This window comes from Staurois parvus, unplaced genomic scaffold (genome assembly GCF_062004578.1).
Source record: "Staurois parvus isolate SC_StPar_1 unplaced genomic scaffold, SC_StPar_1.0 ptg000235l, whole genome shotgun sequence".
In the NCBI taxonomy this organism is placed as follows: Eukaryota; Metazoa; Chordata; class Amphibia; order Anura; family Ranidae; genus Staurois; species Staurois parvus.
Window position 1 is genome coordinate 3,585,042 of NW_028318031.1, and position 12,144 is coordinate 3,597,185.

The 12,144-nt window shown below is 42.4% G+C and overlaps 1 protein-coding gene across 1 annotated transcript in view; it reads left to right on the top strand.

Annotated features, from left to right (window-relative positions):
* The window catches only part of CHRND (cholinergic receptor nicotinic delta subunit), a 37,937-nt gene extending 31,558 nt beyond the window's left edge, over positions 1–6,379 (top strand). Inside the window, exons 10-12 of the mRNA XM_089680095.1 lie at positions 1,838–2,048; positions 4,695–4,813; positions 5,961–6,379. Of these exons, the coding sequence (XP_089536221.1) occupies positions 1,838–2,048; positions 4,695–4,813; positions 5,961–6,143 (513 nt within the window). The 3' untranslated portion in view covers positions 6,144–6,379. The remainder of the gene's footprint in view (positions 1–1,837; positions 2,049–4,694; positions 4,814–5,960) is intronic.
* The last annotated feature ends 5,765 nt before the right edge of the window (positions 6,380–12,144 follow it).

Sequence of the window (12,144 nt, forward strand, 5' to 3'; positions counted from 1 at the left end):
CCCAAGATGATAGATGAGTAAAAGTGAGGGTAGTTTCAATATTTCCGAATCAATCGCATATAGCTGTAAAATATATAGCATATATAAATGGCAATTCAAGTTCTAGATGCAGCCCAGTAAAAGTAGTTGTAGATGTGAAGTAAGTAATCATACCACATAAGTGGAATAGTGCCCACCCATACCAGCCTATAAATGACACAGTACTCCCCACACTAACATTACCAGTAGAGTGGTCCCTCTAAAAGGGACATTACCACCTACTTTCACACTATATAAAACCTATGGATCCAGAAAAAACTGTGAGAAGCCTCTATAATGGCATCAGGTGTTTAGACCCAGGCGCTCAACTGAGGGATCTCAACAGTAGAGTCCCAAGATTATTAAAAAATCGTGTGCTGCTTACATACAGTATCTCACAGAAGTGAGTACAACCCTCACAATTTTATAAATATTTTATTATATCTTTTCATGTGAAAATACTGAAGAAATTGACACTTTGCTGCATCACCCCTAAGTGAAAATGTCCAACTTGGGCCCAAAATGTCAATATTTTGTGTGGCCACCATTATTTTACAGCACCGTGCTGCAGCTCAGTTTCAGGGTCTTGGCAATCTTCTTATAGCCTAGGCCATCTTTAGGTAGAGCAACAATTCTTTTTTTCAGATCCTCAGAGAGTTCTTTGCCATGAGGTGCCATGTTTAAATTCCAGTGACCAATATGAGAATGAGAGCGATAACACCAAATTTAACACACCTGCTCCCCATTCACACCTGAGACCTTGTAACACTAACAAGTCACATGACACCGGGGAGGGGAAATGGCTAATTGGGCCCAATTTGGCCATTTTCATATAGGGGTGTACTCACTTTTGTTGCCAGCGGTTTACACATTAATGGCTGTGTGTTGAGTTATTTTGAGGGGACAGCAAATTTACACTGTTATACAAGCTGTACACTCACTACTTTACATTGTAGCAAAGTGTAATTTCTTCAGGGTTGTCACATGAAAAGATAGAATAAAATATTTACAAAAATGTGAGGGGTGTACTCACTTCTGGGAGATACTGTAGACAGCATTTCCTACAAACTAAATTATCAGATTTTGCTGAACTGACCCTTTAAGTCTCTTTAACTTGGATATTTATTTTTGCAGTGCCAGCTGCATAAAGTGAATGATGGTGTGGGGTTGTGGGTAAATGCAGATTCTTAGTTGTAAACCAGTGCAAGTGTGGTTAGATAACTGAGAGAAAAAGGAGAGAAGCGCCTCTAAGTGCAATAAGTCTTTTAATTCAAGTCAAAATGTAGAAACACTCACATGTGTGACTTGAATTAAAAGACTTATTGCACTTAGAGGCGCTTCTCTCCTTTTTCTCATCTACAGAAGTTGCTACAGCTTATTTGGAAGCCTTACCCTCAGTGCCACACGGAATCCTACGCTCTTCATAGAGTAGCCACTAATACCACGATCAACCCATACTACTATTTCCCAGGACTTTGCAGTGTTTGCGCTGTTACAACCCTTCCTCATTTTTTAGATAACTGAGAGGTATGGGTCTCCATAAGGAGTTGTTGATAAAATCAGCAGAATCCCTGTTTGGAATGTAGATGTTATTGAGGTGCCTTTGTCAGTGAATGTAACACGGCCCTATTTGTGTATGCTGAATGAGACCTGGATCTCCTATCAAAGGATGGGGAAATACAAATGCCAGTAAATGTCAAATGTGCACTAACTTTTCAAACATGGGCAAATAATCCGAGTGTAAATCATTCTCTGCTTTACAAATATGAATTTCTAAATTCTGTTATTCTAATACACTAATGAACATTGTGTCTATTAGCTCTTTCTGAATAGACTACCTCGCCTACTGCACATGTCACGCCCAGCGGAACCTGAACCCGAGCCATGGAGTGGGGTGCTACAACGACGCAGCAGTTCAGTAGGATACATTGCAAAGGCAGAGGAGTACTTCAGTGTGAAATCGAGAAGTGAACTCATGTTTGAAAAGCAATCTGAGCGCCATGGTCTCATTAGTCGAGCTACACCCGCACGTAAGGGAATATGTTTTTAGTCTGCCATTCCCTTTATTTCCATGGGTAGTTCTGGGTTTATGACTAAATGTATCAAAAAATATGTGTTGATCCTACCAGATTCTACTCTCTCTGAGGCCTTTTTTAGTAGGGTGACCAGTAGCTCCCAATTCTGAAGGTCTCCCTGTGCTTCCTGTCCACTGCAGATAATGCCCCCCCCCCCTGCTGCTCTGACCATTTAGCAGCTGAGACAGAGGCTTGTGGTAACTATAACTGACCCTTTAGTGTGACAGTATGGCCTATTACAATCATTGGAGAAATAACAGATCTGCTGTCAGGGTCAACAAGTAAAAAACACTGTTATGGGGGACTCAGAACAACAAAGACTACTGTGTGTCTTCATCATATTTGTGAATTTTTTATAGTGCCTATAGTTATTATTTATTTATTTTCAGGTACTTATATCACGCTGTCAATTTTACACAGTGCTTTATACATACAGTTAGGTCCATATATATTTGGACACCGGCACAATTTTAGTTTTTTCAGGTATTTACCTAAACATATTCAAGTTATAGTTCTATAATGGATGTAGGCTGAAAGTGCACACTCTCAGGTTTAATTTGAGGGTATGTACATCCAAATTGGAGGAAGGGTTTAGGAATTACAGCTCTTAAGAGTAGCCATCTCCCCTTTTTCAAGGGATTAAAAGTAATTGGACAATTGAATCAAAACCTGTTTCATGGCCAGGTGTGGGCTACTCCTTCATTATTTCTTCATCAATTAAGCAGGTAAAAGGTCTGGAGTTGATTCTAAGTGTGGTATTTGCATTTGGAATCTATTGCTGTGAACCTGCATCATGCGTTCAAAGGAGCTGCCCATGCAAGTGAAACAATGTACGGCTTCAAAAACGAAACAAATCCATCAGAGACATAGCAGCAACATTAGGAGTGGCCAAATCAACAGTTTGGTACATTCTGAGGAAAGAATAATGCACTGGTGAGCAAAGCAACTTAAAAAGGCATGGACGTCCACAGAAGATGATTGCAGGATCCTCTCTATGGTAAAAAAAAAAACCCATTTGCAACATCCAGACAAGTGAAAGACACTCTCCAGGAGGTGGGTGTATCATTGTCAAAGTCTACAATCAAGAGAATACTTCACGAGAGCAAATACAGAGGGTTCACCACAAGGTGCAAACCATTCATAAGCCCGAAGAATAGAAAAGCCAGATTAGACTTTGCCCCCAAAAAAATCTAAAAAAGCCAGACTAGTTCTGGAAAAGCATTCTTTGAATGGATGAAACTAAGATTATTCTGTACCAGAATGACAGAAAGAAAAAAGTGTGGCGAAGGCTTGGAACAGCTCATGATCCAAAGCACACAACATCATCTGTAAAACATGGTGGAGGCAGTGTGATGGCATGGGCATGCATGGCTTCCAGTGGCAGTGGGTCATTGGTGTTTATTGATGATGTGACAGAAGACAAAAGCAGCCGGATGAATTGTGCAGTGTTTAGAGATATACTGTCAGCCCAGAATCAGCCAAATGCAGCAAAGTTGATTGGACAGCGCTTCACAGTACAGATGGACAATGATCCAAAACACACTGCAAAAGCAACCAAGGAGCTTTTGAAGGAAAAGAAGTGGAATATTCTGCAATGGCTGAGTCAATCACCTGATCTCAACCCAAATGAGTATGCATTTCACTTGCTGAAGGCAAAACTAAAGGCAGAAAGAACCATAAACAAAGAACAACTGAAGGCAGCTGCAGCTAGAGTCTGGCAAAGCATCAGAAAGGAGGAAACCCAGTCTTTGGTAATGTCCATGGGTTCCAGACTTCAGGCATTCATTGCCAGTAAAGGATTCTCAACAAAATATTAAAATTTAACATTTTATTTATGATTATATTTGTCCAATTACATTTGAGCCCCTGAAAATGGAGGGACTGTGTATAAAAATGGTTGCAGTTCCTAAAATTTGTACTTGATATTTATATTCAACCCCTTGAATTAAATCTGAAAGTCTGCACTTCAAATTCATTTGGATTGTTTTGTTTTAATTTATTCTGGTGGCACACAGAGCCAGAGTCAAAGAACAGTCCTTGAGCTTGGTTTAGTGACTTTATTAAGGGTATTAAGAACTGGGATGGGGTCTATGACCAAAGCAAAAAGATCTCTCCGGCTTCCATTGTAGCCATGAGTGTTCCCACTTGGTTGCGTTGACATTTCTGTGTCAGATTGAACACACTGTTCACAGCAGTAAAGCCCTGAATGGTTAACGGTGCTAAGCCTTCTTTTTCCAGTGCTTTTGTGCAGGTTATTAAAGGAGGCTAATTTCAAGAAAGATTCATAAACTTAAACTAGTTCTATGAAAAAATACACTGAATATTTTTATTTTAATTTTAACAAAATGTAACTGAATTAGGTGGTGTGCTTTAAAAACTATAGAAACATTTTATTTAGGCCAAAGTTCTAAAATATGTTATTGTATAGTTCCTGCCAAATCCTATACTTCCTGACAATCCTTGGCATGACATTGTATGGTATTAAAACCATCAGGTTTAAACATAAGCTTTACTGCATGAAATGATATGATACAGTACCAGACAGCTTCAAAATGGGGGTTTGATCTTCTTTTTAAATTATATCATGTATATTATACACAGGAATAAATCCAGTGAACTCAGACAATCTACAAGATCAGTTTTATGGTGAAATTAAACCTGCCATTGATGGAGCAAACTTCATTATTAAACACATGAGAGAGAAGAATGACTACAATGAGGTATGTGTGAGTTGCAGGCCAATACAGTTGGCTACGGGCTGGGGTGTGTTTATGATATCCTGGTGCCTTAGGCAGGGCTTTTTTTAGCAGGAACATGGAGGAACGCAGTTCCACCACCTCCAGCACTGGATATATGTGATGGCAAAAGGTGCTGGTGTGTTATGGAGAGTCTAATGATGCTGGCTGCTAGGGATCTATTGTTGCTGACGGTCTATTGTTGCCAGGTGGGTCTGTTGTTGCTGGTGTGGGATCTATTGTTGCTGGGGTGGGTCTTATGTTGCTGGGTGGTCAGTTGTTGTTGGGAGGGATCTATTGCTGCTGAAGGGGTATTTTTGTTGAGGAGGGGTCCACTGTTGGTGAGAAGGTCTACTGTTGCTGGGGGGGTCTATTATCGTTGGCTGAGATCTGTTTTACTGTTTTTTTGCTATTACTACCAAATTCCATACAAATTACTTAGCACCACAGAATGATACCTTGGTCTGTATTCTATAAATGGGTGCTACTGGGAGGTGGGTAGGGGATTGAACCAAGGAACGGTGCTCTGAGATGGGTAGGGGGCAGAGACAAGAGGTGACTCAGAAGGGGGGAGTTCCTACACCTATTCTCTGAGTAAAAAAAGCCCTGACCTTAGGCATGCCTAAATAAAACAAGATCCATCTTTGTGTAACGTGATTATAGTGGTAAAAATGAATGCTTGAATGTGCAATAGCACTGCACTGCCTGCTTCATAGGCAGAGATGTATTTCAACCGTAAAAACTGACAAACAAGAGAAAAGAGATTTGGTTCCATGTTTTCTGAACTCCTCTCGAAATCCCGATCATTTCCCTATGGCTGCTCTGGAGGAAACAATCAGTGTCAGATTTAGGAAGCACATAAAGGAAAAAGATGATCAGTTTGTACATTTTGAGGCTCCATTTTTGGTGAACTAACTGCGTTGTATCAGTCTCTTTTTGTATCCTGCAGTGGCCAGATCTTTTATCTGTTAATTCTGTTGGCTTCAAGAAATCAAAAATGTACCTACAGCTTGAATTATACTTACTGTATATGACATAAAATTAACCTTTGAATCAACCATTTTTCCAATAAAAAATGACGTTCAAGAATTTTCACTTTACTTCACTTTATTTCACTTTATTTTCTTTACAGGAAAAAGATAACTGGTATCGTGTTGCTCGGACAGTTGATCGCTTGTGCCTGTTTATTGTGACCCCTGTCATGCTCATTGGAACACTTTGGATATTTCTTGGAGGAGCCTATAACCAACCCCCAGCTTATCCATTTGCTGGTGACCCTTATGATTACAAGGAAGAAAACAAGAGATACATATAGAGGATGTTAGAAAGGTTCCATCTCGTTCTGGATCATTACAAAGTAAACCTGAAAAGGAACCAGACTAGGGCACAGTAGAAGGATGGGTGTACATTCTAGTGGCATTTATTGATGTCTTATTTTTTCTATCCTTTTATCTGTTTGTAGTGTTTTGTTTGTCCTGAGGAACATGAGTGTTCTGTTTTGAAGCTATTTTATTTATGACCAATTGGTTTAATAAATACAATCAAAGTCTATGTTAAAGAAGTTCATTTTGTCTTCCTTTAAAGCAGAACTCCAGTAAAAAAAAAACAAGACAAAAAAAAGAACCTAATAAAAATGAAAATGAGAGTTTACTGCAGTATTCATTGAACTTTTGCTACAGTATTCATCTTCAGAGCTGTGCCTACAGTACTAATTTCTAACACTAGATGTTCTCAGTCAGATGCCCAATGTCATTCACCCAATTTTCTTTGAGCCCAGGCTGGAATGAACCCAACTCTAGCCTGCAACTGGACAGTGAAAAGAGAAGCTACACAATGATTAGCATATCTTCCTGTCACTCTTTTAATTCAGCGTGCTCCTTATCAGAGTATGAATTGATTTGCCTTATTGTGCTTCTTCTTCCCCTTATGCTGAAGACCTGCTGTTTAGGAATTGCAAGAGACCAACACAGGTCAAACTCTGGTTCTTAAAAAAAAAAACAATAAGCAGTGAATGGTATCTTTTTATTGAATATCAGTATTTCACCAAGCACAGCTGACTGGTAAACCCTATACCTAGAATATTCTAAACACAAAAAAAGGAGGCATCACCTGAATACACATACTGTATATATTTATAAACTTTATATATATATATATATACAGTGGGGATCGAAAGTTTTGGCACCCCAGCTAAAAATTTGTATTAATGTGCATAAAGAAGCCAAGGAAAGATGGAAAAATCTCCAAATAGGCATCAAATTACAGATTAGACATTCTTATAATATGTCAACAAAAGTTAGATTTTGTTAGGATCCGCCAGGCGGAGCCCTCCGTCTGCCAGCTGGTAGACCTACCCAGAGCGTGGGGTCTAAGCCCGGGCTGTGCTTTCACCAGGGCCCCTGATGGTGGGGATGGACTTGAAACAGTCCCGGGCCAGGTCACGACCTCTGAGCGGGCCACCAGCGGCCGAGGAGGCCTCCGGGGATGTATGTAGGTACCAGGAGAGCCAGCTGTGAAGAGGATGGCGGTCCCAGCAGGGTGGTACGGATTGTGGCCCGTGGGGTAAGCGGGGTACCGAGTCGGAGGGCTAGGAGTAGTCGGGTCACACGCAGGGTCAGCCAGGTAAATCAATCCGTAGGGACAGTCGGGATAAGCCGAGTCAAAAACGCAGGAGCAGGCAGAATAGTCAGAACAAAGCCGGGTCAATCACAGGAGCGGGTAGAATAGTCAGAACAAAGCCGGGTCAATCTCAGGGGCAGGCAGCGTAGTCAGGGTCAAAAACAGGGTCACAGCAGGAGCAGGTATTCAGGATCACGTATAGACCTTGCGGCAATTTGTGACAGTGCAGGGCATCTTTAAATAGTGCGCCCTGCACTGTCATTGGCTGGCTAGGACGCGCCCCCGGCTGTCATTGGACGCCTGAGGCGCGCCCGCGGTTTCTACTGCGCATGCGCGGCGTCCTGTCAGCCGCGGCTCGCCGGGACCTAGTTCCTGTGTCCCGGCGTGATCTGCTGCCACTGCGCATGCGCGGGGGACCGAGCCGCGATTGCGGCAGACGGAGCCGGGATCCCTGACATTGCCCCCCCCCAACGGGCACCCTCCGGGAGCCCCACTGATCTCTCCACCGCGGGTGCGCACGAAAAAACTCCCGGATGAGCCTGGGCGCGTGAACGTCCTGGGCGGGTTCCCAGGAGTTCTCCTCAGGACCATAACCCTTCCATTTTATCAGGAACTGAGTCTGGCCCCCCCTCCTTCGGCAACTGAGGATAGCTTCCACCTCAAATTCCTCCAGGTCACCTATGGCGATTGCCTCGGGAGGTCTGGATTCTCGGTCTGGGAAGGGATCCGGTCTGGACGGCTTCAGAAGAGACACATGAAACACAGGATGTATTTTGAAAGTCTGCGGAAGCTCGAGTTCGTAGGCCACCTTGTTGACCATTCGTTTAACAGGAAATGGGCCAATGTACTTGGGTCCCAGCTTCCTTGAGGGGCACAGCATCTTCAAGTTGGCTGTTGCCAGCCAAACCAGATCTCCTGGTTGAAGCAGTAAATCTCCTCTTCTCTTTCTGTCGAAAGCCTTCTTACTGTCCTCCTGGGCCTTAGCGATGGCTTCCTGAATAGTCTTGTTGTTGACGGAAAAGAAGTTCAAGATGTCCTGTGACGCCGGTACCAGATTTTCAGGCATTAGATCAGGGAGGAATGTGGGGTGATACCCGTAATTAGAAAAGAATGGCGATTGACCCGTAGCTGAGTGACTTGAGTTGTTGTATGAGAACTCCGCAGAAGGCAACAACTAGAGATGAGCGAATTTCTCAAAAATTCGATTCGGCTGATTCGGCGAATTCCAGTGTGAAATTCGATTCGATGCGAATTTCTTCGCTACGAAGATGACTTATAAAAAGGGTTTCTAGGCTTCAGAGAGCCTTTAAATTAGTGCAGAACACTGTACCTTTAATTTAAATGCCCTTGGAGATGAGGAAAGAGAAGGAGAAGGAGAAGGAGAAGGATGAGAAGAAGGAGAAGGATGAGAAGAAGGAGAAGGAGAAGGATGAGAAGAAGGAGAAGGAGAAGGATGAGAAGAAGGAGAAGGAGAAGGATGAGAAGAAGGAGAAGGAGAAGGAGAAGAAGGATGAGAAGAAGGAGAAGGAGAAGGATGAGAAGAAGGAGAAGGATGAGAAGAAAGAGAAGGATGAGAAGGAGAAGGATGAGAAGAAGGAGAAGGATGAGAAGAAGGAGAAGGAGAAGGATGAGAAGAAGGAGAAGGATGAGAAGAAGGATGAGAAGAAGGAGAAGGATGAGAAGAAGGAGAAGGATGAGAAGAAGGATGAGAAGAAGGATGAGAAGAAGGAGAAGGATGAGAAGAAGGAGAAGGAGAAGGATGAGAAGAAGGAGAAGGATGAGAAGAAGGAGAAGGATGAGAAGAAGGAGAAGGAGAAGGATGAGAAGAAGGAGAAGGAGAAGGATGAGAAGAAGGAGAAGGATGAGAAGAAGGATGAGAAGAAGGAGAAGGATGAGAAGAAGGAGAAGGATGAGAAGGAGAAGGATGAGAAGACGGAGAAGGAGAAGGAGAAGCAGAAGGAGAAGGATGAGAAGAAGGAAAAGGAGAAGGATGAGAAGATGGAGAAGGAGAAGGATGAGAAGATGGAGAAGGAGAAGGATGAGAAGAAGGAGAAGGAGAAGGATGAGAAGAAGGAGAAGGATGAGAAGAAGGATGAGAAGAAGGAGAAGGAGAAGGATGAGAAGAAGGAGAAGGAGAAGGATGAGAAGAAGGAGAAGGAGAAGGATGAGGAGAAGGAGAAGGATGAGAAGAAGGAGAAGGAGAAGGATGAGAAGAAGGAGAAGGAGAAGGATGAGGAGAAGGAGAAGGATGAGAAGAAGGAGAAGGATGAGAAGAAGGAGAAGGAGAAGGATGAGAAGAAGGAGAAGGATGAAAAGATGGAGAAGGAGAAGGATGAGAAGAAGGAGAAGGAGAAGGATGAGAAGAAGGAGAAGGAGAAGGATGAGAAGAAGGAGAAGGATGAGGAGAAGGATGAGAAGAAGGAGAAGGATGAGAAGAAGGAGAAGGATGAGAAGAAGGAGAAGGATGAGAAGAAGGAGAAGGAGAAGGATGAGAAGAAGGAGAAGGATGAGAAGAAGGAGAAGGATGAGAAGAAGGAGAAGGAGAAGGAGAAGCAGAAGGAGAAGGATGAGAAGAAGGAAAAGGAGAAGGATGAGAAGATGGAGAAGGAGAAGGATGAGAAGAAGGAGAAGGATGAGAAGAAGGAGAAGGATGAGAAGATGGAGAAGGAGAAGGATGAGAAGAAGGAGAAGGAGAAGGATGAGAAGAAGGAGAAGGAGAAGGATGAGAAGAAGGAGAAGGAGAAGGATGAGAAGAAGGAGAAGGAGAAGGATGAGAAGAAGGAGAAGGAGAAGGATGAGAAGAAGGAGAAGGAGAAGGATGAGAAGAAGGAGAAGGATGAGAAGAAGGAGAAGGAGAAGGATGAGAAGAAGGAGAAGGAGAAGGATGAGAAGAAGGAGAAGGATGAGAAGAAGAAGGATGAGAAGAAGGATGAGAAGAAGGATGAGAAGAAGGATGAGAAGAAGGAGAAGGATGAGAAGAAGGACAGTTCTGTGACAGTTTCTGTCTATTTCTGACAGTTCTGGGACATTCACTCCATACAGCTGTTTCAACCGCTGTATGGAGGGAATGTCATGGAACTGTCAGAAATAGACTATTAATGACAGTTCTGGGACTGTCCTTCCATGCAGCGGTTGAAACATTGTATGTATTTGTTTCCATAAATGGATCCATTTATGGAAACAAATACATACAATGTTTCAACCGCTGTATGGAAGGACAGTCCCAGAACTGTCATTAATAGTCTATTTCTGACAGTTCTATGACATTCCCTCCATACAGCGGTTGAAACAGCTGTATGGAGTGAATGTCCCAGAACTGTCAGAAATAGACTATTTATGACAGTTCTGGGACTGTCCTTCCATACAGCGGTTGAAACATTGTATCTATTTTTTTCCATAAATGACATTCTGCAAATACACTTAGAGGAGCGCTGCAGATACACTTTTTGCCGCCGGCTTGGAATTAATCTTATTTTCATCCTACTTCTTCTTCTTCATCCTCATCCTCATAAGAAGAAAAAGAAGAAGTAGGATGAAAATAAGAATAATTCCAAGCCGGCAAAAAGTGTATCTGCAGCGCTCCTCTAAGTGTATCTGCAGAATGTCATTTATGGAAAAAAATAGATACAATGTTTCAACCGCTGTATGGAGTGAATGTCCCAGAACTGTCATAAATAGTCTATTTCTGACAGTTGTGGGACATTCACTCCATACAGCTGTTTCAACCGCTGTATGGAGGGAATGTCATAGAACTGTCAGAAATAGACTATTTATGACAGTTCTGGGACTGTCCTTCCATACAGCGGTTGAAACATTGTATGTATTTGTTTCCATAAATGGATCCATTTATGGAAACAAATACATACAATGTTTCAACCGCTGTATGGAAGGACAGTCCCAGAACTGTCATAAATAGTCTATTTCTGACAGTTGTGGGACATTCACTCCATACAGCTGTTTCAACCGCTGTATGGAGGGAATGTCATAGAACTGTCAGAAATAGACTATTAATGACAGTTCTGGGACTGTCCTTCCATACAGCGGTTGAAACATTGTATGTATTTGTTTCCATAAATGGATCCATTTATGGAAACAAATACATACAATGTTTCAACCGCTGTATGGAAGGACAGTCCCAGAACTGTCATTAATAGTCTATTTCTGACAGTTCCATGACATTCCCTCCATACAGCGGTTGAAACAGCTGTATGGAGTGATTGTCCCAGAACTGTCAGAAATAGTCTATTTCTGACAGTTCTGGGACATTCACTCCATACAGCTGTTTCAACCGCTGTATGGAGGGAATGTCATGGAACTGTCAGAAATAGACTATTAATGACAGTTCTGGGACTGTCCTTCCATACAGCGGTTGAAACATTGTATGTATTTGTTTCCATAAATGGATCCATTTATGGAAACAAATACATACAATGTTTCAACCGCTGTATGGAAGGACAGTCCCAGAACTGTCATTAATAGTCTATTTCTGACAGTTCCATGACATTCCCTCCATACAGCGGTTGAAACAGCTGTATGGAGTGATTGTCCCAGAACTGTCAGAAATAGTCTATTTCTGACAGTTCTGGGACATTCACTCCATACAGCTGTTTCAACCGCTGTATGGAGGGAATGTCATGGAACTGTCAGAAATAGACTATTAATGACAGTTCTGGGACTGTCCTTCCATACAGCGGTTG